At 40.1% G+C, this 27,492-nt stretch overlaps 1 protein-coding gene across 2 annotated transcripts in view; it reads right to left on the bottom strand.

The window, feature by feature from the left end:
* Positions 1 to 227: 227 nt before the first annotated feature.
* Positions 228 to 27,492, bottom strand: part of CPLANE1 (ciliogenesis and planar polarity effector complex subunit 1) — a 126,187-nt gene continuing 98,922 nt past the window's right edge. For both annotated transcript variants that reach the window (XM_047093370.1, XM_047093378.1), the window contains 9 exons: positions 23,766 to 23,796; positions 23,096 to 23,227; positions 13,264 to 13,429; positions 10,987 to 11,045; positions 10,366 to 10,533; positions 9,466 to 9,590; positions 4,868 to 4,957; positions 865 to 1,019; positions 228 to 401 (listed from right to left, as the gene is read on the bottom strand). In XM_047093370.1, the coding sequence (XP_046949326.1) occupies positions 228 to 401; positions 865 to 1,019; positions 4,868 to 4,957; positions 9,466 to 9,590; positions 10,366 to 10,533; positions 10,987 to 11,045; positions 13,264 to 13,429; positions 23,096 to 23,227; positions 23,766 to 23,796 (1,100 nt within the window). The remainder of the gene's footprint in view (positions 402 to 864; positions 1,020 to 4,867; positions 4,958 to 9,465; positions 9,591 to 10,365; positions 10,534 to 10,986; positions 11,046 to 13,263; positions 13,430 to 23,095; positions 23,228 to 23,765; positions 23,797 to 27,492) is intronic.

The raw sequence follows: 27,492 nt of genomic DNA, 5'->3' as shown, positions 1-27,492 counted from the left end.
CAAATGCAAAAGCATGTATGTATAAACAACCCTTTCCCCATGAAGGCAAAATTATTGAGAAGTGTTTATTTTCCCTCTTGAAATGGCTAATCCAGGGAATGATATGGCTGCAGGTGGTATATTCATGCTGCTTCCTTCGTTGCTTCTCTCCCTTAAACACTCCAATCTTTCAGAACTACATCAATGAGATGCTAGTCTCTGCCGGGAAACACAATGATACGCAGGTCTTACAGGTCCAAGGCCCAGCGGAGAGACAGGTTCTTGTCGTCCACGCCGGCCACCATGTCTTCAATGGCGTTCCAGTCAAGTCTGCTGAGGATGCTGCCAGTGCTCCCAGACACACTGTCGACGCCACCCACCCCGAAAGGAGGCTCTAGCTCTTCTTCGGTTGCTGCCAAGTCCTATCAAATTAAGAAAGGTAGTAAGCTGTGGTCTTAGCCTGAGGAAAAAGTAAACGGAACGTGAACTAAGCTTTCCAAAGATTCTAGTCGCTCGTGCACCAACTGGCGAAGGAAATGCGAAGCAAACCCAGGACAGGGGTTGCCCAGCCCAACGGGATCGACAGTGGGCTGAACGTCACCTGACACAGCTAGACGCTGGCACCAGATCTGAAGAGTGGACACAGTGGGTTTTTATACTTGTCGTACAATGATCTGTTCTTACAGTTTTGTTATCTTTTAGTTAAAAGGAAAATGCAAAATCAAGGGAAATTCTGATAAATGCTGGAGCCCTAAGCCAAAGGTGTAGATGCTCTGAATTACCCCTTCAATCTTGCAGTATCTCTACATCCCGCAAAACAAAACAGACGGAACTAGGGAACACAGGGAAATCACCAGACAAATTGAAATCTGGAACAATGCTTACCTGTAGAAGGGAAGCAGGACTCTCGTGAACAGTTGTCCAGGGGCTCACCACGGTCTCTCTCTCATACTCTATACGTACCTGCTTTGATCGAGGTGAAAGCTCAGCACTGATGTGTTTTTTCGTACACTGCAGACTCCCACACGGAGCACCAGAACCTTTCAAGGGAAAAGGACAAAGTTACGATGGGACCGATTCATTTATAAGTTTGTTGGTTTATTCTGACTTTTATCATCACATCTAAGGCAGTCACATTTTACCTAATATTTGAATCACAAGGTCTGGATATGGTTCTAACAATTCCTGCCCTGTCATTGTGACAGAAGGAAAATGAATTCTGGCCATCTCTTAATTTTAAAAACAGTGGTAACCTGTAGGACAAGAGAGTCCAGGGAGGAGAGGCCACAGAGAAAATGGAACTGTGGAGAAGTTCCAGCTGCAAAGTTGGATGAACACTGTGTTGAAAAAGAAAACAGCCAGCAAAACAGAAAGACTGAAGACTGAAGGATAATAAAAAGAGAAACCAACACGTGGTTAAGCAGTATTATAACCACAAGGGCAGGCCGTGTCTCCAAAGCAGACGGAAACAAATGGAGACGGGCGCTGAGTTGTTGCTTCAAGTAGTCAGGCTGTGAAAAGAGATTAGCAAAGGCTGTGGCCACCAACTAATCCCACCTCCACTTCTGCTACAATTGACCTGGTAACTAGACTTCAATACTCTTGTCAAATGAACATAATTATTGCCATCTAAAAAGAATGACAAAATCACCACCAAAATTAAGAAATTAAGGCGAACGGTCCTGCATTTAAAAGGATAAACCTTTACCCCTGGGGTATCTACACACCTGAGAAGCTATCACTGGCTTTCTCTCACCTTGCTTTACCCAGGGATGGCTTTGTAATTTCCTTCTCTTCAGATCAGACTGCATTTCTCTAGGATTTGTTCTGGATATCCAGTCTTAAAATAAAAATACAATATGGAAACAATGCTGTGAAACTGAGCATGTGCAAAAAAGCTTTTCAAGTTTGGGTGTTCCTGCCCCATTGTGGACAGTGAATGTTTTCAAAGGCAAAAGACCCATGATACATCAAGGAGAAACTCCACAGCAGAAACGAGGCAGAAACCTCAAGGAAGCACTCTCTCTGTGGACAGTGAACACTGCCACTCGGTGTCTTTAGAAAGCATATTGACGAACAGTGTCTCTGGAGACTAGCCCGAGGAGTCCGGAGCTGAACGGTGAAACTGAACCCATTGCCTCTGCTTCCGCCAGGAGAAAACCCTGTTCCTCTTCTTGCCCCCTTGTCAATTGTTGGGCCACGCTCCACACACCCCCCCAAGCCACAAACGTGGAGCTGTACTCAATTTCATCCTGTCAGATAAGGCTACCACTGGGTAATGAAACAAATACTTCTATTTGCCTTTCTATGGGCAAGGCCTCATGCTAGACCGTAACACACTTCACGAACACAAAACCCTGGACCTCTGGAGCTTGTATAAATAGAATACCAGTGTACATGTAACTTCAGCTATTTTGGGGCCAACACTGTATTTTGGGGCTATTTTATCTGTTAAACTAACATTGATAGGGATTTGTTTAGAAAATATCTGGAGAACCCCCGCTATTTTATTCTAAAGTAAACTCTATACCCAACGTGGCACTCAAACTCACAACCCTGGGATCCAGAGTCACATGCTCTACTGAGCCAGCCAGGCACCCCATGGGGTACTCTAAACTAGAAAATATTTTGCAAAATATTAAAATGAGAGACTCTGAAAGGAGAGGAAAAAAAAAAAGGTCTGAGATTATACAATTAAAAGCACAGGAAATGATGCTTCTAGGACTCAAACTAATCCTAACTACAGCATTGGGTTTTAAGGCATATAGCGGGGAAAACTATGGAGAAAGAACCAAAGAGAATTTCTAAGAAATGCAGCCATCAACATTAAAACTTGACAGGTTAAACAGCAGACACAGCTGAAGAGAGAGGTGGTAAACTGAAAGATGAATCTGTAAGGAAAGAAGGTGGCAGTGGAGAGACACAGAATAATTCATGTTTCTCATCATTTTTGGAACACATGTAATCAGTGTTTCCATCATTATCCCTACCAAATTGAGTTCTTTTAACTAGGGTAACTAGGGTAACAGACCTCAGTGGATGAACTGGAGGATTAAGGGAGATCATGCACATGAAGTGTTAATACCATGCTTGGCATCATGTAAATTCTCTGTAACTGTTATTTTCATTGTTCTAGGGGGATCCGAAGCAGCCCCCCCCACCTTGGCTTCTCTAAGCCTCTGCTGTTTCAGCTGTAAGATGGGGATAATAGTTGCCCTGTCTACCAGTGTTGTTACAGAGAGCTAACAGGAGAATGAACGTGAAAGGACCTTTTATTTTTTTATTTATGTATTTTTAAGAATTTTAAATCCGTTAGCATTTAGTGCAATAATGATTTCAGGAGTAGATTCATCCCCTGTATATAACACCCAGTGCTCATCCCAAGTATCTTCCTTAATGCCCCTCACCCATTTAGCCCATCCCCCCACCCACAACCCTCAGTTTGTTCTCTGTTTACGAGTCTCTTATGTTTTGCCCCCCCTCCTTGTTTTTATATTACTTTTCCTTCCCTTATGTTCATCTGTTTTGTATCTTTGTATCTTCAGTCACATGAGTGAAGTCATATGATATTTGTCTTTCTCTGACTAATCTCGCTTAGCATAGTGAAAATACCTTTTAAACGGTGAGGAGTAACATGGAGTGAATGGTGGGTTAGACCTTCATTCTTAAGATCGTTACCACCCCCTGTCTGGCTGATCAGAGCACAGCTAATTTGGAATCCCCAAACTTATGAGTCTGTGTGCTGCATGACCGTGTGATAATAGCACCTTCCCGAGTACTTGTTTTTATGTTCGGTACTGTGCTAAGCCCACAATATATATGTTCTCAATATTGTAACACATAGTTTGCTAGTGAGAGAACCGAGGCTTACACAGATGGGTTAGGAATTTTCCTAGGGCTAAAGAGGAAGTGGTGAACTAGGATTCCAAACAAAGCTAACCCCACAGCCTATTCTCTGAACTGCTGCACACACAGCCACACTCTTCACTCTGAAATCGGTATCTGAAATTTTTTTAAAAGTCTGTCTATTTTGAGAGAGCGAGCAAGCGAGCGAGCAAGCGAGCGAGCAAGCAAGCGAGCGCACGGGAGGGGCAGAGAGAGAGAGGGGGAGACAGACAGAATCGCAAGCAGGCTCCACAGTGCAGAGCCTAAGGCAGGGCTCAAACCCACGAACCACAAGATCATGACCTGAGCCAAAACCAAGAGTCAGACAACCAACTGAGCCACCCAGGTGCCCTGTATTTGAAATTTCTAAGAGTGTCTTATGACTTAAGAAAATGTTTAAGTTTATTTTGAGAGTGCGAACTTGAGCGGGGGAGGGGTAGAGAGAGGGAGAGACGATGCGAAGCCTGACATGGGGCTCGAACTCACGACCTATGAGATCATGACCTGAACCAAAATCACGAGTAGGACGCTTAACTGACTGAGCCACCCAGGCACCCCGTGTCTTATGATTTTTAAAAATTTAAGTTCGAGAACCTTATTCTTGGGGCACCTGGGTGGTTCAGTCCATTAAGCATCCGACTTTGTCTCAGGTCATGATCAGGTCACGGTTCACGAGTTCAAGCCCCGCATCGGGCTCTATACTGACAGCTCAGAGCCTGGAGCCCGCTTCAGATTCTGTTTCCCCCTCTCTCTCTGCCCCTCCCCTGATCGTACTCTGTCTCTCCCTCTCTCTCAAAACTAAATAAGATCTTTTTAAAAAACTTTTTTAAAAAGAACTTTATTCTTGAAGTGCCTGGGTGGCTCGGTCGGCTAAGCATCTGACTCTCGCTCTCAGCTCCAGGTCTTGACCTCAGGGTCGGGTCCCACGCTGGGGTCCCACGCTGGGCTCCCCGCTAGGTGCGAAGCCTACTTAAAACAAAAAAAGAACTTTACTTCCCATTACCTTTGTGGAAGGTAACTGGAGACAGCACAGGCTCTCTTACTGCCACTTTGGCTCCATCGCCTTTATTCTGTGTGGTAAAAGTAGCAGTTCCTAGAAAAGCAGGCAAACTTCTTTAACCTTCTGTATACGTATCGTATTAGAAATTCTTTGAGGACAGAAACCTGTGACTAAGAGGACCCGATACACGGTAGTCGATTTGAACCAAGAAAGCAAAACAGAAGTGCAGAGAAGGAAAGGAAAACTCTGCTTTGAAACTTGGGGCCCTCACAGCACAACCATGGTCCTTTTTCAAAACGGCAAATGTGCCTGGACACCCTCTCTGACAACCGGAAGAGCCAGGCACATAAGCCTCTTAGCAGTAAACACCTTGACGGATGCCAAGTTACACTGTATGGAAAGAACGATCAAGAATGGTAAGAAAGTTCTAGGGTTAAGAACACCATTTACTATTTATAGTATGCAAAGTACTTTCCATATCTTTTCAAAATACTTACTTATCTATCTACTTTAGAGAGTAAGAGAGCACGAGCAGGGAGAGTGGGAGACACAGAATCCGAAGCAGGCTCCAGGCTCTGAGCTGTCAGCACAGAGCCCGACACGGGAACCCAAACCCACACGCTGTGAGATCATGACCTTGGCCAAAATTGGACACTCGACTGACTGGGCCACCCAGGTGTCCCAAAATGCTTTCCTTATTATCTCAACACTTCTATAAGATAGGTTGTAAATAACATATTTGAGGGCACAAAGTGAGCCGCAGAGCTGGGTTATGAATACAGGCCCGCATGATTCCACAGGCTAGAACTCTGCCTTTGATGCTTCTTAGTTACTTATCATACAGCCTTTATATTGCTTTTGATGAAACTAAACATAAAACAAGCAAAAAAAAAAAAAAAAAAAAAGGCAGGGCGATCACTAAGGGTAACAGTTTGCAATCAGAGCTGAAGATATTAGCCAGAAATTACACACTGCTTTACAAGACAGGTAACAACACAAAGACTCACCAGTATCTTCAGAACAACTCTTCTTTCACAAAATAAGCTATAATGAATTTTAAAATCCTGATGAGCTCTCCCTCCCTATCTGTGCAATGACTGCACTTGCCCCACGTGGGCCCAGGTGACATGGGTCACTGACTAGGATAGGACCTGGGATCAGCTATGCATGGGTTTCTCCCACTGCCCCACAATATTGGGGTGTCTAAGCCTCTGAATGCGGCCAAGGGAAATGGCTGGGTTCTGGGTGTGGAAGAGGCCACATGTAGGCACGACCTGGAGAGAGAAGCCAGCTTGTTCACCAGCCCCTCAAGTTGCTTTGGTCTCTCACATTCTGGGGAAGCTAAGTGACAGGTGAGCTGGGGTAACAGCTGGTCATATACTGGTCTTCTCTGATATAAATACAGCAATACCCACCCACTGGTATTCCCGGACAGGAGTTTATAAAAAGCTATTTTTAGGCAGAAAAGCTAAATAGCCATTGTTTTCATTTATCCAAGTATTCAATTATTTCATTTGTTCAGTGTGCGAGTACGAGATAAAGAAGAGAGTGTTGCTACCCTCAAAAAATATAGTCAAGCATAGGACATGAGTTTACAAGCAACTACAACATGAGACGTGTTGCATGCACATGTGATTGAGGGGTCAGAGCACAAAAATAACCCAGTTACAATGGTAGCTAAAAGAGTTATCTCTAGGGGAGCGTGGGTGGCTCAGTTAAGCGTCCAACTCTCGATCTTGGCTCAGGTCACGATCTCATGGTTCGTGAAACAGAGTCCCACACTGGGCTCCAAGCTGACTATGAGGAGCCTGCTTGGGATGCTAGCTCTCTGCCCCTCCCCCACGTCACACGGGCGCATACACTCTCTCTCTCAAAATAAATACTTTTTTTTAAAAAGGTGTTTAAAGGGGCACCTGGGTGGCTCAGTCTGTTGACCCTCCGATTTTGACTTAGGTCATGATCTCAGTTTGTGAATTTGAGTCGCATGTCCGGCTCTGTGCTGACAGCTCAGAGCTTGCTTCAGATTCTGTGTCTCCCTCTCTCTCTGCCCCTGCCCCACTCACACTCTCTCTCTCTCTCTCAGAAATAAACATTAAAAAAACATTTTTAAATAATAAAAAATAAAAAGTTGTTTGAAAAAAAAAGATTCTCTCTCCCCCTCTGCCTCTTCCCTGCTCACGGCTCACCCTGGCACATGCTCTCTCTCAAAAAAAACAGGAAAAAAAGTTCTAATATTCACAACCACCATGCCAGGTAAATATCACCCCCAATTTAAAACTGAAATTATGGACGTTAAAATTCATGACATTAGGTTAGAAGAACTAAAGAGTTAAGATAGGGATGGCTTCCAAGATGCAGAGGTGAGGCATTCAAGGTAAGGGAGAATTTCAACAAAAGAATGGGGCACCAAAGCACAGAAGGTGGCTGGAAAACAAGCTGGCACGCAGCACCAATTAAATGGGGAAAGGAGGCCAAGGAGGCCCAAGGGGAGGATGCGTCGAAGGCCAGGGACAAGCTCTGGACTGCTCTGTGTGGGGTGGGGTCACTGAGGGCTTCTGAACCCAGAGCAGCAGGAGTACCTCTTCAAGGTCCAGCAAGGGCGGGTGAGCTGACCAGAGGCAAGCGCAGTGCAACAATACAGGCCTGACCTTGGACAGGTCCAAGACAGAGACACGTTTCCATATAATCCAAGATTTTTCCATTTGATATTAAGAAACCATGGGTTGGAGTTTAAGATCCTTGCCAACCTTGGGTATTTAATCTTGGCAAATGTATCAGGTATAAAATAAAAATTAAAAAAAGAAAACATGGTTACTATTTTGAAATTTTAGTTTAAAAAGAGCAGTTTTTTAAAGTTTATTTTATCTATTTTTTAAAAAATTTTTAATGTTGGGGCGCCTGGGTGGCGCAGTCGGTTAAGCGTCCGACTTCACCCAGGTCACGATCTCGCGGTCCGGGAGTTCGAGCCCCGCGTCAGGCTCTGGGCTGATGGCTCAGAGCCTGGAGCCTGTTTCCGATTCTGTGTCTCCCTCTCTCTCTGCCCCTCCCCCATTCATGCTCTGTCTCTCTCTGTCCCAAAAATAAATAAACGTTGAAAAAAAAAATTAAAAAAAAAAATTTTTAATGTTTATTTCTGAGACAGGGGGAGACACCACGAGTGGGGGAGGGGCAGAGAGAGGGAGACACAGAATCTGAAACAGGCTTCAGGCTCTGGGCTCTCAGCACAGACCCCGATGTGGGGCTCCAACCCGCGGGGCTCCAACCCACGAACCGTGAGATCATGACCTGAGCCAAAGGCAGACACTTAACCGACTGAGCCCCCAGGTGCCCCTATTTATTTATTTTTTCAAGAGAGGGAGAAAGAGCTCCATGTCAGCATGGAGCCCGACATGGGGCTCGATCTCACAAATGATGAGATCATGACTTGAGCCAAAATCAAGAGTCAGACACTTCACTGACTGAGCCACCCAGGCGCCCCAAAAAAGCAGAATTTTTTTTATGTTTATTTTTTAGAGAGCATGAGTGGGGGAGTGAGAGGGAGAGGGACAGAGAGAGAGACAGACAGACAGAAGATCTGAAGCAGGCTCTGTGCTGACAGCAGAGAACCAGATGCGGGGCTCGAACTCATGAACTTGAGATCATGACCTGAACCAAAGTCGGATGCTTAATTGACTGAGCCACCAAGGTGCCCCAAGCGTAGCATTTTCTTACTATAACTTGTTAATCAAGAGCAAGAGTTAACCAAACTATTAAGTTTTATTAAAAGGATTAGAATTTATGGAAATTTCAGTTTTCTAAACTGAGACAGCATAATGAAGCATACGTTCTAAGTATGTAGGCTCCAGACCCAGACGAGGTTTAAATCCCAGCTCTGCTACTTCCTAGCTATCTGATCTGAGGCAGTTATTTCAGTTTTCTCTGCCTGGGTTTTCTCATCTTTAAAATGGGAACATAATAAATAGTACCTGTCTCACAGGGTTGTAAATAAATCTGGCACATTGGTTTATTATACATTTTTAGCTGTGTGCATTTATACTACATATTAGCTATGATTATACATTTTTAATGTGTAATCATTTCACAAAATAAGTATGTTTTACTCTGGTAATCAAAGCCCAAAAATGGAAAAATTAACTAAAGGAAGGCTAGCAATAAATAACAGATATTATATCTTCAAACGTTCAAAGGGTAAAAACATGGTATTTCGATATGAGCCTCTTAGTGTTCCTCTTCTGTGATATCCTGATATCTATCTAACCCATCCCGATATCTGTCAGAACTAGATTTGTAAAAATGCCTACATGTTTAGCCAGAGACACAAAAGAAACAAATTCCCAAATGAGTCATATCTAAAATACTGACTGATCAGATTCTATTATAAAAAAAGCCATGTGTTTAGTAAGATTCCTGGGGTCTTCCTATTTCAAAGCAATAGAACAAAATCCCAGCACAGATAAGTGTTTATCAATCCCTCGCATTCTACTGAAATAAGAATTGCTTTTCATGAAGATTTATAGCTTTTACTAATGAAAACCAACTTTTGAGACAAGGACCTATGCCTCCAAGGAATACAAAATTATACAAAATTTAAAATACCTTACCATGTGGCCAAGGAGGGCCTTCAGGTTGTCCAAAAGCTTTTCCCTTTCGGGTACAACTTGGTCTGAATATATATCTGAATTTTCCAGGTTGATTTATTGGAATACTGTGACCATGTTGATAGTCTCTAAAGTAGAAATTATATAATTATTATGTTCCTTAAATCCCAAATCACTATATTTCAAAAAGCCCAAATTCTAGCTCAGATTAATACATTCACCTGACATTGCTTATTCTGTACTTCAGTGATACATTTAGTGTTATAACAGTTCTCAACAAAATATTCTCCATGTCTCATACCTCAAGCTTCATTTTTTTTCAAAGAAGTTATTTCTGCTTATCCGTTTGTCCATTTCAAATTGCTTATTGGCAGCTATTTATGTATTTAATACCCTGTTTTATTCAAGAAAATATTTCAAGGGAGTCTCTGGTATTTTGAGTAGACCCCAAATCCTACACCACAAGTGACATGATTAGGCCTGGGTTTGTGCTGTAAGAGACAGCAGAGAAGAAGTGATGAGCTTTTGGGGACTGCTTCTGCAAGAATGGGGCCAAGTGGAGAAACAGGAGAGCAATTAGGAGGCAAATTACAGAAGGAAATATTAAAAATTACAGAAAAGAAGGAAATAACTGAATGGATATCAAAATTGTATTAGGTATGCTGAAGTGTTATTATATCTTAGAGATTTAATGCCATTTTTGTCTTTTTCCTTGGTGATTCTTTCTATAAGCTTATAAAGAGCTCGTAATTATAGGACCATTTTTTTCTTTACTTGATTATCATTTTTCTGAGCAGGGTAGGTACAAATATACAGAACTTGGTTTACAAAAGCACTGAGTTTCTTCTTATAATGCCTGACATGACATAATCACGTTGAATGACTTGCCAAAGTTTGCCTTACCTTCTTGGAGAAAGAGAACATTGCTGTCTGGAAACATGAGCAGTTCTGGGTCTGTTAAGCAATGGTTTCTGTGCAGTAGTTGGTAGTTGTACTGATTCAGATAACAATTCATTCATCAGACTGTACGCTTGTGAGATTCGACGATTATAGTGGTCAGAGAGTAGCAATCTTCAAACAAAGAATTAAACAATATTTAATAAAAGATTAATTTTCAGTTCATTCTTCTGGAGGGAACATGATGTTTGAGATCACCTAGCATTTGTGTTTTTCAAAGCTTTTCAAATGCAAATTCATATTTCAGATTTCTTAAAACCCTTAGGTAGTTTTAGTAAAGGTATCTGTATGGCCTTTTGGGTATTTTCAAAATGCACATATCTGGATTGGGAGAGGGAGAGAATGGCAGGAATGGAAGTCACAAAAATTCAATGGGATAAATAATATTTGAAAGCAGATTCCTGAAAAAGGCTAGTGGAGTCTAATTATTTTCCCTGGAGTTATCACCCATAATTTTCTGTTTATGGACAAACAGGGACTACTGCGAAAACTGGAATTCCTATGACACTGTCCAGGCCTCGGGTGAGCAACTTAGAGAAAACACTCGTGCACCGCTAGCCAGCTCACCTGTCTTTTTCATCCTTCATCTTCGCTCTTAGCCTGATTTCTCTTGAAGTCATGTAAAACTGCATAACAAATACCCAGTTAGTTCATTATTGCTGAGTGCAAATAATTAAGCCATTATGATCCACAGAAAACATGAAAATTCCACTAATCAATTTTAATAGGAGGTTAAAACATATTTTTGCTATTTAGGAAACAGTGCAAAAACACTGTCCTATTTGATGAAGCTTCCTATCCCAGCACAAAATGTGAAAAATGTTAAAGCATCATGTAATCAAAATCTGGTTTAATACGTGGAATGCAAAATCTATTTCAGTAGCTAAATTAAAGTTCTCTCCTTTTGAGAAAATACATTATCTGCTGCGTTTAAAATTGAAAACAAGAGCATTTAAAGGATGGAGACACATACTCTTCATGCTCAGTCTTGTGATTAATCTCACAAAGACCTTGCTTGATAAAGCAGAAAGGAGTCAGACCTTGAAAGCCATCATTTTGATGTTTTAAAATGTTTACCAGAAACCTACTGTAGTACGTTCACTGTGACTTGTAAGCTCTTCAAAACTTATGCATCATGAAGCAATTGGCAAATGTCAGCTACATACATCTTATTCCAGGACATTAAGAATTACTGTTGAGTTACTAATGAAGTCTAGTCCTTTTACAAACAATTGTGTATATAAAAATGTGTACATAGAAGTGGATTCACTCTCTGTAGGTCCTGCATGGAAGTAGTCAGTAACAAATTAAAGGTCTTATTAATTTCTGATATAAATTCAAATGACATTTTTAATTATATTAACCCCTCACTAATCCCATACCTTAACCTAAATAGAAGCTAAAAATAAAGAAATAGGTGTCTGCAGTCATGATGGAGAGGTCACAAAGTCTATGAACCAAGCAGTCCCAGTGCCCTCAGAGTTAATTTATTCTAAATCTGGGCACAATTCTAACTATCTTTGGTATTTACTTGATCCACAGAGAGGGTGATATCAGAACCCACCCCCATGGGGTGGAGGAACACACAAACACATGCGCTTTAAGATTCTAGTCATGGGGCATCTGGGTGGCTCAGTCAGTTAAACGTCCAACTCCTGGTTTCAGCTCAGGTTGTGATTTTGTGGTTTGTTGAGTTCAAACTCCACATCGGGCTCTGTGCTGACAACATAAAGCCTGCTTGGGATTTTCTCTCTGCCCCTCCCCTGCTCATGCTGTCTCTAACTAAATACATAGATAGATAGATAGATAGATAAAATGCAAAAAAAAAAAAAAAGATTCTAGTCATGTACCTCAGTAGCCCGAAGGTCATTACCAGGTCCCTAAAACTATCAACAGAAGAAATGTTATATATTAACATTGACATGACTTCTGCAGACATAAGTTAAGTAAATTATGCACTTCATATAGTTCACCTACTTTTGCACCATTTGGTGCTTAAATGTGACAGCCTTATCTGGAAAATATACTTTTATAGAACGTTATTTCCCTAATGATGCTGAAAACATTAAGTACTATTATGATATTTCAGATTATAAAGTAAAATTGCTTTATCTCAACTTCTGAAGAAAACGGTGATGTCCACAGTCAAGGCTCGGTAAATAAATGTTGATAAAGGCTAGCTGAAACGCACACATACACGCACACAAACACACACACCACACCACTGTACCCTTGGTACGTGACTGGACCTTACACTTTATTTTTTGTAGATAACTTATGGATAGAAAATTGATTTTTATAACTTTGTTTTAAGTTTATTTGAGAGAGGGAGAGAGATCGAGCAGAGGACAGGCAGGCTCCACGCTGTCAGTGCAGAGCCCAACACAGGGCTCACAAACCGTGAGATCATGACCTGAGCCAAAATCAAGAGCTGGATGCTTAACAGACCAAGCTACCCAGGCACCCCAGAAGACTGATTTTTAAAATGGCTTTACTATACACACAGTCAGTTGTTCAACTGCTATTAACTCTCATTGAAAATTAAGGGAATAGCTCCAACTGGTCACCTAATCACTCAACATCTTCATTTGGCCAAATTAGCCACAGCCATAATTAACCTGGGGTAAAAAAAAAATATTTAAAATAGTTCAAGAGGACACGGTTTGTAGAATACCTTGCTACATTTTGTTAAGGTAATTTCTTAACATTTTCTGACTTAAGTAAAATGGTAACATTTCTGTTCTAATAATCCCTTCTGTCTGTTAATCCTTTCCTTGACTAATTTCCAGGGAAAACTACACATATTCTGTGGCAATTCCATTGCCCTTGATTTTACAAACTTACTGGATTGCTCCTGGGGCAGAAAGGATCATGTTCTTGCCCTCTCTTTTCCGCCAGCTCATTTAAGTATTCCGCCATTCTTTCCTTTCGTTTTCTTTTCATCCACATTTGAATTTCTCTTCTCTCCTTCTCAGGTCTTTGTGTTGGTCTACCAGAAGAATGCTGAATTCTGAGAAATTTCACAGTCAGGACATCACTTGATTTTAAATTTTTTATGGATACAAGTAGTATCACAACTAAATACTGTTTCTAAAATTTTTTTTTTATGTTTATTTATTTTTGAGACAGAGAGAGACAGAGCATCAATGGGGGAGGGTCAGAGAGAGGGAGACACAGAATCTGAAACAGGCTCCAGGCTCTGAGCTGTCCGCACAGAGCCCGACGTGGGGCTCGAACCCACGGACCGTGAGATCATGACCTGAGCCGAAGTCGGCCACTTAACCGACTGAGCCACCCAGGCGCCCCTTTTTTTTTTTAATTTTTTTTTTAACGTTTATTTATTTTTGAGACAGAGAGAGACAGAGCATCAATGGGGGAGGGTCAGAACTAAATACTGTTTCTATGGAAAGACTTTTTAATGTTTACTTATTTATTTTTGAGAGAGAGACAGAGACAAAGAGCGAGTATGAGCAGGGGAGGGGCAGAGAGATAGAGGAGGAGGCTCTCCATTTTCAGCACAGAGCCCCATGTGGGGCTCGAACTCAGAACCGTGATATCATGACCTGAGCAGAAATCAAGAGTTGGACAATTAACCAACTGAGACACCTAGGTGGCCCAAGATATTTTGTTTATTTTTAAGTGACCTCTACACCCAAAATGGGGCTTGAACTTATAACTCTCAGATCAAGAGTCGTATGTATGCATCACTGACTGAGCCAGCCAGGCACCTCTATTTGGAAAGATTTTGCCCATTCTCAAAAGTAGGATACATTAAGATCTCTATCAGTTTGCTCCATCCTGTTCCCTGAAATCCACTGAAAATGATCTCAGAGCTCACCAACAGCCTCTTCCTCCTGTGGACTTCTCTATAACATTTAATAAACTGGCTTTTATTTTCTGCTTTAAACTCTCTCTTACTTGGGCCATCTTATTTTAACTCTGAAAACACTGTGCAGCTTCCTATGCTGGCTCCTTTCTTCTCTGCTCACAACTTCAATTTAATGTCTTTAAAGGTTCTCTTTTGGGGGACACCTGGGTGGCTCAGTTGGTTGAGAGACCGACTCTTGATTTCGGCTCAGGTCATGATCCCAGGTCGTGGGATCAAACCCCCATCAGGGTTGATGCTAAGCGTGGAGCCTGAACAGGATTCATTCATATTCTCTCTCTCTCTCTCTCTCTCTCTCTCTCTCTCTCTCTCTCTTTCCTCCCTCCCTCTCCCTCTCTCCCTTTGCCCTTCTTCCCCACTCTTGCTCTCTCTAAAATAAAGAAAGAAAGAAAAATGATTAAACGTTCTGTTTTGGGCTTCTTCACCCATCATCTATTCCTGGATTATCTCAATCACTTCTAAAATTTATATACAGAGCTGACTTTAAAACAGCTGCCCTTGTGAATCCAGCCTCAAACTCATGCCCATGCCATACTTCCCATGGGCTGGCCTGAGCTAATGACTGAGCACAGCAGGGATGTTATGACCGGCCCATTCCTGCAAGACACAGAACTCCTCTGGTGGGCAACTCTGGCTTGACACCTCACCACTGACCCAGCTGAAACTTTCCTGGAACAACACTGTACTCAGATTTTACTTACTCAACCCTCTCCCCTTCCCCCTCCCTCTCTCCTTCACAGGGTTGGATCACAGCTACAATGTGGTCTGATGCTTCCTCTGACTTCTGTGTTTTTCCCCCTTTCTCCTCACAGGCTTTCTCCCAATAAATGTCTTGCACATCTAATCTCACGTTGGCTTCTACTTCTCAGATGATATGAACCGACACAAGTAGTACTGAGAGTGGTCCAAGAAACCAGGTGGTGTGAGATAGGGGTATGGGGCAGACTCATCACCCAGCATGGGAGGAGAATGTCTTCCTAGATGGAAGGTGGGTCACAGGTACAAACGATGTGATTTATACTGAACACCTGCTTTTCCTTCTGGAAATCTGGATTCGGTATGTGCCAGGCAGAGGCTGCCTACCCAACCAGCCCCAAAGAAAATCTCTGGGAACTAAGTCTCTAATTGAGCCTCCTTGGTGGACATTGTCTCACATGTGTAGTCACAACCTGTTGCTGGAGGAATTAAGTGTGTCCTGTTGTGACTGTACCGGGAGAGGATACTTGCAAACTTGTGCCTGGTTTCCCTTGGAATTTACTGCATGTGCTTCTCTTGCCGTAATTGTCATTATGACTCTACGACAGTTCTGTAAGTCCTCCCAGTCAATCCCTGAACCTAAGGTGAACTGAGCCCCTGCCCTTAAAGAGACAGCACAAGAAACAGCCCTGCAGGATACAGCATGGAAGCAGCAGTTTGAAAAATACCTGAGGCAGAGGGGAGGGAGGTTTATTCACTAATCTCAGAGACTGTGCTGGAGGGGCAAAGATCTTTGGGAGAGTTCAAGAACAAAAGAGCTGGAACGCACCATCCATCCCCCACCCCCCCAGTCTAGACACAGGGAATCCTGTGGGAACTAGCGCAACACTGACACTCCCTTTCTAACATGCTAACGGTGCACCCACCCCCATGTTTTCCTGTGGACCCTTACCCTCCAGCCAGGACTCGACTCCAGCTGTCCTCCAACGGCAAACCCACACAAATCATGATAATGGCACACGTCCTGCCCCAACGCTGTCCTGTGGACTCACCCCCACTGATATGCTCTCGGTCACAGCCCATCCAAAACTGCCACAAGCCTGGCAATACAAGCAGCCCCAACAGGAGCCAACACCACAGTGACTCTTGCCCCAGGGAGAAGGAAAAATAACCACAGGCAACACTCAGACTGTGGTACCAGCAGTGGACGTAGGGTCGACATCTCGGTTGACTGCAGGGCCCGCCCACATAAAAAGCTTCTCAGGGGGCAGGACAGGGAACGTGCCCTGCTGTTCGGTGCTACTGCATCTCTGGCAAACACATGGGAGTGACTCAACTCAAGCCCAAGGCAGCCCCAGACTGACCCACTTACAACACAGGAATCAAACCCTGTCCACAGCAGGCAAAGAGAGCCAATGTAGACAACAGACTGAAGGAAAAAGTGGCTCAGCCACAATAACAGGGCACATGTGACACACAGAGGAGATACCCTGAAGTGCCAGGTTCTGGTGAAGAGGGAACACTGCACTGCAGGGAAATACAGAACCACTTCTTCATAAGGCCACTACCTGCAAGAGCAGGAGACATAGATGACTTCCCTAACACACAGAAACAGTTACAGAGAGTTAGACAAAATGAGGAGACAGAGGAATATGTCCCAAATGAAAGAACAGGACAAAAACTGCAGAAAGAGGCCTAAGCAAAACAGACATAAGTAATATGTTTAATAGAGAACTTAAAGTAATGGTCATATAGTTACTCACTGAAAAAAAGAGTGAAGGACACCAATGAGACCCTTAACAAAGAGATAGAAAACATAAAAAGAACCAGAGATGAGAAATCAATAATTGAAATTAAAAATAAACTGGATGGAATGAATAGTAGACGAGAGGAAGTAGAGAAATGGATCAGCAACCTGGAGGACAGAGTAATAGAAAGCAATCAAACTGAACAGGTGAGAGAAAAAAAATAATACAAAATGAAACCAGTGTCAGGGTCTCAGCAACACCATCAAGTATAATAGCATTTTCATTATAGGGATCCCAGAAGGAGAAGACAGAGAAAAGGGGACCAAAATTTTATTTCAAGAAAATAATACCTGAAAACTTCCTGAATCTGGGGAGGGAAACAAATACAGATCCAGTAGGCACAGAGATAACCCAACAAAATCAACCCAAGGAGGTCCACACCAAGACACATAATAATTAAAATGGCAAAAAATGACAGAGAATTTTAAAAGCAGCAAGAGATAAGAAAACAGTTACATACAAGGGAAACCTCATAAGGCAATCAGCTGATTTTTCAGCAGAAAATTTTCGGGTCAGAAAAGGAGTGTCATGATCTATTCAAAGTAGAAAAAATCTGCAGCCAAGAATACTTTATCCAGCAAGGCTATCATTAGCAATAGAAGGAGAGATAAAGAGCTTCCTAGGCAAAAGCTAAAAGAATTCATGACCACTAAAACTCCCCATAAGAAATGTCAAACGAGACTCTTTGAGTGGAAACAAACAAAAAAAATCGTTAAGTACAAGTAAGAAAAGCAGGCAACACAAAAGTAATAAAAATACATATATGTATAAAAATTAGTCAAGGAACTCACAAAAAGAAGGATGTAAAGTATGACACAATGTACCTAAAATATTGGGGGTGGGGAGAAGAGTAAAGAATGGGTTCAAACTTAAGCAACCATCAACTTCATAGAGACTGCTATATGAATAAGATGTTATATACAGACTAAGTGATAAGCACAAATCAAAAACCAGTAATACTTTTGTAAAAAAGAAGGAGAAAGGAATCCAAGTATATCACTAAAGAAAGCTAGCACACCATGAGAAAAGAGAGCAAGAGAAGAAAGGAACAGAAAAGTACAAACACAACCATAAAGCAATTAACAAAATGGCAATAAGTACATACCTATCAATAACTACTTGGTATGTAAATGGACTAAATGCTCCAATCAAAAAACATAGGGTGATAGAATGGATAAAAAGCAAGACCCATCTATATGAGACTATAAGAGACTCATTTCAGGCCTAAGCAGATTGAAAATGAAGGGATGGAGAAACATTTACCATGCAAATGGAAGTAAGAAAAAAGCTGGGGTAGCAATACTTATATTGGACAAAATAGACTTTAAAACAAAGATTATAGTAGCACCTGAGTGACTCAATCAGTTAAGCATCTGACTCCTGACTTCGGCTCAGGTCATGATCTCATGGTTAGCCCCGGTTTGGCTCTGTACTGACAACATGGAGCCTGCTTGGAATTCTGTCTCTCTCTTTCTCTCTGCTCCTCTCCTTCTCACGTGCTGTCTCTCTTAAAATAAATAAATAAACATTTTTAAAAAAGACTGTAGGGGCATCTGGGTGGCTCAGTCAGTTAAGCATCTGACTTTGGCTCAGGTCATGATCTCGTGGTTTGTGGGTTTGAGCCCAGCGTCAGGCTCTGTGATGACAGCTCAGAGCCTGGAGCCTGCTTCAGATTCTGTGTCTCACCTCGCTCTGCCCCTCCCCAACTAGCACTCTGTCTCTGTGTCTCAAAAATGAATAAATGTTAAAAAAAAAAAGTACTGTAACAAGAGACAGAGAAGGTCACTACATAATCATAAAGGGAAGAATCCTTTTATAGGAAGAAGGGAAGGGAAGGAGATATAACAATTGTAAATATTTATGCATCCAACACGAAAGCACCCAAATACATAAAGCATCTGATAACAAACATAAAGAAAGTAATTGATACTAATACAATAATAGTAGGGGACTTTAGTGGATAGATCATCCAACCAGAAAATCAGCAAAGAAACAGTGACTCTGAAAGACACATTGGACCCAGATGGATCTAACAGATATATTCAAAACATCCCATCCTAAAACAGAATACACATTCTTTTCAAGTACACATGGAACATTCTACAGGATATATCACATATTAGGCCACAAAAGAAGTCTTAAATTCAAAAAGATCAAAGTTATACCATGCATCTTTTCTGACCACAGTGTTATGAAACTAGAAATAAACTACAAGAAAAAATCTGGAAAGAGCATAAATACATAGAAGTTAAATAATATGCTTTCAAACAACAAATGAGTCAACCAAGAAATCAAAGAGGAAATTAAAAAATACATAGAGATATATGAAAATGAAAACACGATGGTGAAAAATCTTTGGGATACAGCAAAAGTTATTCCGAGATGAAAGTTTACAGCAATACAAGCCTATCTCAAAAAGCAAGAAAAATCTCAAATAAACAATTAACCTTAGGAGCTAGAAAAAGGAGAACAAACAAAACCCAAACCTAGTAGAAGAAAAGAAATAATAAAGATTGGAGTAGGGATAAATGAAATAGGAACTAAAAAACCAACAGAACAGATCAATGAAACCAGAAGCTGGTTCTTTGAAAATATCAACAAAATAGATAAGCCTTTAGCCAGACCCAACCAAAAAAAAAAAAAAAAGAAAGAAAGAAAGAAAAAGAAAAGAAAAGAAAAAACAGAAGACTCAAACAAAATCAGAAATGAAAGAGGAGAAATAACAAATAACAACCAACACCATAGAAATAGAAAGGATTGTAAGAGAATATAATAGAAAATTATATGCCAACAAATTGGACAATCTAGAAGAAATGGAAAAATTCTGAGAAACAACCTCCCAAAACTGAGGCAGGAACCACCAGAAAATTTGAACAGATTAATTACCAGCAATTAAATTGAATCAATAATCAAAAAACCTCCCAAAAAATGTCCAGGACCAGACGGCTTCACAGCTGAATTCAACCAAACATGTAGAGAAGAGTTAACATCTATGCTTCTCAAACTATTCCAAAAAATAGAAGAGGAAGGAAAGCTTCCAAATTAATTCTATGAGGCCAGCATTACCTTGATACCAAAACCAGACAAAGACACTACAAAAAAAGCGAACTATAGGCCAATTATCTCTGATGAACACAAATGAAAAAATCCTAAACAAAATATTAGCAAACCAAATCCAACAATACGTTAAAAATATCATTCACCAGGGGCGCCTGGGTGGCTCAGTCGGTTGAGCGTCCGACTTTAGCTCAGGTCATGATCTCACAGTTCGTGAGTTCGAGCCCCACGTTGGGCTCTGGGCTGATGGCTCAGAGCCTGGAGCCTGCTTCCGATTCTGTGTCTCCCTCTCTCTCTGCCCCTCCCCCATTCATGCTCTGTCTCTGTCTCAAAAATAAACAAACATTAAAAAAAATTTTAAAAAAAATATCATTCACCATGATTAAGTGGGACTTATTTCCAGTATGCAGTATGCAAGTGTGGTTCAATATTTGCAAATCAATCAACATGATACATCACATCAACACAAGAAAGGATAAAAACCATATGATCATTTCAACAGATGCAGAAAAAAACATTTGACAAAGTACATCTATTCATGATATATACCTTCAACAAAGCAGGTAATTTAGAGGGAGCATACCTCAACATAATAAAGGTCATATATGAAAAACACACAGCTAAATCATACTGAATGGTAAAAAACTTGAGAGCTTTTCACCTAATATCAAGAACAAGACAAGATGTCCACTCTCACCACTGTAATTCACTTCACAGTACTGGAAGTCCTAGCCACACAACCATACAAGAAAAAGGAATAAAAGGCATCCAGATTGGTAAGGAAGAAATAAAACTTTCACTATTTGCAGATGACCTGATCCTATACATAGAAAACCCTAAAGACTCCAACAAAAACTACTAAAACTGATCATTGAATTCACTAAGGTTGCAGGACACAAAATCAATATAAAGAAATTCACTGCATTTGTATACACTAATAATGAAGCAGCAGAAAGAAAAATTAAGAAAATAATCCCATTTACAATTGCACCAAAAATAATAAAATAACTGAGAATAAACCTAACTGAGGAGGTGAAAGATATGTACTCTGAAAGCCATAAAACACTGATGAAAGAAATTAAAGATGACAAAAACAAATGAAAAGATATTGCATGCTCATGGATTGGGAGAGCAAATACCATTAAAATGTCCCTATTACCCAAAGCAATCTATAGATTTAATGCGATCCCTATCAAAATACCAACAGCATTTTTCACAGACAGAACTAGAACAAATAACCCCACAATGTGTATGGAGAACAAAAGTGGAGGTATCACAATCCCAGATTTCAAGATATACTACCAACCTGCACTAAACTTGTTTTGCACAAGTACAAAAACAGACACAAAGCACACGGGAACAGAATAGGGAGCCTGGAAATAAACACACTATTATATAGTCAATTAGTCTGCAACACAGAAGGAAAGAATATGCAATGGAAAAGACAGTCTCTTCAACAAATTGTGTTGGGAAAACTGGACAGCAACATGCAAAAGAATGAAACTGAACCACTTTCTTACACCATACAAAAAAATTAAACTCAAAATGGATTAAGGACCCAAATGTGAGACCTGAAACTACAAAAATCCTAGAGGAGAGCACAGGCCATAATTTCTCTGACATCAGCCATAGCAACATTTTTCTAGATATGTTTCCTGAGGCAAGGAAAACAAAAAGAAAAACAAACTATTAGGACTACATTGAAATACAAAGCTTCTGCACAACAAAGGAAACAATCAACAAAACTAAAAGATAACATACTGAATGGGAGAAGATATTTGCAAATGACATATCTGATAAAGGGTTAGTATCCAAAGTATGTAAAGAACTTACACAACTCAACACCAAATAAACCAAATATCCAATTAAAAAATGGGCAGAAGACATGAACAGACATTTCTCCAAAGAAACAGATGGCAAGCAGACACACGAAAAGATGCTCAACATCACTCATCATCAGGCAAGTACAAATCAAAACCACATTATGATATCACCTTACCCCTGTCAGAGTGGCTAAAATAAAAAAACACAGAAAATAACAAGTGTTGACAAGGATGTGGAGAAAAAGGAACCTTCATACACTGCTGGTAGGAATGCAAACTGGTGCAGCCACTGTGGAAAACAGTATGGAAGTTCTTCAAAAAATTAAAAATAGAACTATCCTATGCTCCAATAATTCTACTACTAGGTATTTACCCAAAGAATACAAAAATTCAAAGGGATATATGCACCCCTATGTTTACTGCAGCATTATTTACAATAGCCAAATTAAGGAAGCAGCCCAAGTGTCCATCAATAGATGAATGTATAAAGAAGTATCCACCAACAGATGAATGGCTGTGTGTATATATACACACATACATACACACACATACATAGAATAGAATATTACTCAGCCATAAAAAAAGAAGAAAATCTTGCTATTTACAACAATATGGATGGAGCTAGAGAGTATAATGCTAAGTGAAGTAAGTCAGAGAAAGACAAATACCCTATGTTTTCACTCATATGTGGAATTTCAGAAAAACAAATGAACAAAGAAAAAAAAAAAGAGACAAGCCAAAAAACAGACTCTCAACTATAAAACAAACTGATGGTTACCGGAGGGGAGGTGGGTGGGGGATGGGTGAAAAGAAGTGATGGGGATTAAGAGTACATTTGTCTCGATGAGCACTGAGTAATGTATAGAATTGCTGGATCACCGTATTGTATGTCCAAAACTAACACTCTATGTTACTATAATGAAATTTTTAAAAACATCAAAATAAATAAATTAAAATATAATAATGACAACAAAAATAAAGTGATGAGACCTTGGGAAAACTCAGAGGATACAGATATGCTGCTGTATTAAATACACAAGTCTGTCTACTGTTGGGAAAGGGAAGGAGTGACACACAAACATCACATTAAAATATGGCAAATTTTGCGGATACGTGTGTGGCTCAGTCAGCTGAGCCACCAACTCCTGATTTCAGCTCAGGTCATGATATCATGGTCTGTGGGTTTGAGCCCCACATGGGGCTCTGCACTGGCAGCGTGGAGCCTGCTTCAGATTCTCTCTCGTCCTCTCCCTCTGACCCTCCCCCACTCGTGCTTGCTTGCTCTCTCTCTCTCAAAAATAAACATTAAAAAAATTAAAAATAAAATAAAATATGACTAATTTTGAACCATATTCTTGAACCATAAACATTTTAAATGGGTTAAAAATGAATTATTCAATTATTACCTGGAGATAGTCTTAGCTTGTTGTTCTGTTAAACCGAGCTCTTCACTGGAAACTCCATCTTTTGTTATAAGGTCCTCAATAATGTCGGCAATATCAGTCAATCCAGTCATCTGGAGTGGGTCTACTGAAATACTTCATTTTCAAATGCAATTTGAGAAATATAAGTCAGTATCTATAACTTAATTACATTAATCAAAAATGAACATGTAAAGTTTAAAAAATGAACATGTAAAACTATGCCTGCCAAGAGCATGAACAAACACCAAAATCATAAACCTAGAACTAATGTTCCTTCTACTTGCCAGTAATCCTCAGTGCAAAAGTCTAATCATTAATAATTGGTGACTTCTTAGGGGCTCTTAAAAAAGTGAACATAAGGCTCAGGAGATCAGTTCTACCCGTCCTGCCTGCTGAATATATAGGCAGTTAAAGAAATGTAGCAAATGCAGTCTATTATATTCTAATTCCTTATGCTAAAACAGTAAAGGATGTAATATAGTAAACCTCAGCTTCTTAAAACATTCCATTCTCAGTGAAAATTAATTATATTTCTAGAGTCCATGAAAAAATATGTAGTGTAGCAGCTCACATACACATGAACAACAAAGTTTTCCACTCAGTTTATGCCCAACTTCAAGTAAAATTGTGAATTAATTCTTAAGATATTTACCTCTCGAATAACTCATCACTGTTATTCACACCTAAAAAAAGAAACATTATTAATAAAAATTTTATGTCAGTTATCTTTTTACTTTCATCTATTAATCTGATTTAGAAATTATATAACCAGAAATTGAAATATATTTAAACCTCCAAATAGGTTTAAAGATACGTATGTGTAGTATTCTTATCCTCCTCTTGAATAAGCTATTTGGTAGTGAATACTCTCTGCATTTTCAGATTATTGCTTTTCTATCCAGAGTACTCGGAATAATATACTTTAGGAAGTACAGTCCTTTGCTTACTACACAGTTTAAAATACTGAAGTGCAATTTACTAAAACAAAAAACAAAAAAGCTCTGGTGATCTAAAAGTAATACATTTGGGAGAATAATTTTTTAAGATGTTTTATTTTTGAGAGAGAGAGAGAGTGCAAGTGAGGAGGGGCGGCGGCGGGGGGACCAGAGGATCCCAATGCAGGGCTCAAACTCCTGAACCATGAGATCATAACTATAAATTTCTTTTCTGATTCCTTTTATCAAAGGGCAGAAAAGTGTTATATCCAAATAAATACCTTTTCATAGTAATTACACAGGATGATTTGATCCTTAGTTCATTTTCAAACCAGTTTTGGAACTCTTCTATGAGACCGCCTTCATAATTTACTGAACACACAGATCAGCTTTATTCCTTGAAAATCACAGTTCCTTTTCATTTATTTATTTTTTTTTCAACGTTTATTTATTTTTGGGACAGAGAGAGACAGAGCATGAACGGGGGAGGGGCAGAGAGAGAGGGAGACACAGAATCGGAAACAGGCTCCAGGCTCTGAGCCATCAGCCCAGAGCCTGACGCGGGGCTCAAACTCACGGACCGCGGAGATCATGACCTGGCTGAAGTCGGACGCTTAACCGACTGCGCCACCCAGGCGCCCCTCCTTTTTTTTTTTTTTTAATTCCAAACAGTTACTCTCAGCCTGATTATCTATCTCATTTCTCAGAAATGCCTCTGGAAATCTTGTAGCTATTTCCAAAACTTAAATCTGTTTTCAGTGAGTAAATTATTTGCCACCGTTAAGATCAATCACAAGAAGGGCACCTGGATGGCTCAGTCGTTAAGCATCCAACTCTTGATTTCAGCTTAGGTCATGATCTTGCAGTTTGTAGAGTTTGAGTCCTGCATCGGGCTCTCTGCTATAAGCACGGAGCCCATTTTGGATCCTCTGTTCTCCCCCCACCCACCCCGCCCCATTCCCCACTTGTGCTCTCTCTCTCGCAAATTTTTTTTAAAAACCCACAAGAATGTGCTAAGAAACAGAAGTCAATTTCAAAGGAGAAAATCTAAGCTGGTTTTGAGCATTAGAAGTAAGAGAGTGACTATCCATCCTTCTAAGATGCCAACTTTGGAAGAGAAAACACCCATTAGGGCATCTAAATTCTGTACTCTAAAAAATAATTTGGTTTCCTTTTTAATTTACATTAGATATTGAATACTAGAGAAAAACATTTTAATTATCCATCTTTATATGTATTATGCCATTTACTGACATTTCTCCTTTCTTCTCTCACTTCCTAACTTAAGAAGCTATTACAATCCTGAATGAATCACCTCCCCAATCACTTTCCATCTCACTTTTCCTACTTTCTTTTCTTCTTCCTTTAAACATTAAAGATTTTGTCTTTATCCCCATCTTGAAATGATCTTTGACTTCATTTCTCTTATCTTATTTTTCTACTTCCTTTTAATATCAGAATTCTTAAGTAGTCTATACTTACAGCTTCTTGAGCCTATCTCTATCCCCAGCCAGCTTTCTTCTACTCTTCATATTTATATTGCAAGTACCCAATGTCCTTAACAAATTCAATCTTTATTCTTGACTTTATGGATTCTTGTGAAACTGTTAGCCACTTACTACTTCTTGAAAATCGCTCACCAGAGTCTACTTGTCCATGTCCCTCACTGGGAGGCTCCCCTTACTCTCTACAGGGGGACATTTCACAGGTTGCTCTTTGGCATTTTCCCTTTTTCTATATTGCTTGGTGATAACAGATGCACTAATTCTTAACTATATAATTATATAAAAGGCTCTTACATCTGTTTTTCAGGCTTAAACCTCTCATCAAGTTCCACTTCCTATAAAAAACTGGATCCTAAATATGGCCATTTATATACCCCAGCATCACCTTCAACTATTACATTTGGTCTACAGGTGCTCTCGAATTTGACATCAGAGCTAGGATATCCTCATTCCTATAGTCTAACAACACAAAGTAGCCATTCATTTTCTCCTTCTCCTCTTTTATCCACTTAGTGACAGCAGTTGCCTATTCAGAATGTCTCTCGCTTTCTCACACACTGCCCAGGTTCTCACTGTTTCACAGGCCAGATGAATTTAACAGCTCACCAAAGGATCTCTGCCTCCATTCTAGTCTTTCTCAAAACCCCCTCATTATACTTTTCTGCTCAGAATTCTCCAGTGATTCCCTGGGATAAAATGGAGTTTATGCTTCTCACATACAGTCAGAACTCTCTGCAACCTCCTTAACGTCATTTGTCAACTCTCCCCTGTAAGTGGGGAGAGAAAAGCTGCCGATGACGGAGACCCTAGAGGAATCAGGTTCGCAGCTCGGTGCTTTATATACAATAGTCAATCTTCACAACAACCTGGTGAAGCAGAAATGATTGTCTCCCTGTGATGACTAAAACACAAATGGAATCTACAAAGAACTTAGAGAAAAAAATTACAGGACTTAAAGCCAGATTCTTAATAGTTTTATTTAAATAACAGCAATGTCATTTAAAAATACCATCTTTGGGGAGCCTGGGTGGCTCAGCTGATTGAGCTTTTGATTCTTGATTTCGGCTCAGGTCATGATCTCATGGCTCATGGGTTCAAGCCCCATGCCAGGCTCTGTGCTGACAGCATGGAGCCTGCTTGGGATTCTCGGTCTCACTCTCTCTGTGTCCTTCCCCAACTCTCTCTCTCAAAATAAATAAATAAACCTTACACAACAGTTTTTTTAAATAGCATTTTTACTGCTTATATTAACTTTAAAAATGATAATAAAATATACTATAAACCCTCAGTAAATTCATCATTTTTGACCATCAATAGCTAAGGGCTAAAAAATATATATTTCAAAGCCACTATCAGTAGCCCAAGTGTTATATTTAGTATAACCTATTATTCATATGACAAAATGTATTTGTTAGGACTAAACAATAGCATTTTAACTGCCAGCTCCAAATGAAACAGAAAAATAGCACTAAACTTTTCTAAGTCTCAATATCCTCCACTATAAAATGGGGACAATAATGGCATCTACCTCACAGGTTAGGCTTACACCAGGGTCAATGCATGTAACACAGCAATATCGGGGACCCAGCAGAGGCTCAATACACTACAGCTGTTGTTTTGTTTTCATAATTAAAACTCAAGGTTCTCAATGTTGGCAGAGTTTGAATTTCTCAATTTTTGTAAAAATCAGATAGTACAGTAATTCCAGTTGCTATACACTTAACATTTAATTAAAATAACTTGGAGATATCTAATCACACATTATATCTTATTAGAGATATATCCTTGCAATATCTAATGAAGATGACAATACAGTTCTTCAATAAATGGTACAAATTGTAACTTCCCTTGCCCCGAAATTTATAAATATTGCAAAATGGCTTCACAAATCCTTCACAACTGTGTTCCCAGTAAACACTCTTCAGCAATAGTGTATTGG

The sequence above is a fragment of the Lynx rufus genome, unplaced genomic scaffold (assembly GCF_022079265.1).
Source record: "Lynx rufus isolate CCGP_SWC_20201006 ecotype Redwood Valley unplaced genomic scaffold, mLynRuf1.p SCAF_1, whole genome shotgun sequence".
In the NCBI taxonomy this organism is placed as follows: domain Eukaryota; kingdom Metazoa; phylum Chordata; class Mammalia; order Carnivora; family Felidae; genus Lynx; species Lynx rufus.
Note: the sequence above shows the minus strand (reverse complement) of the source record. Positions and strands in the feature narration are given on the sequence as shown.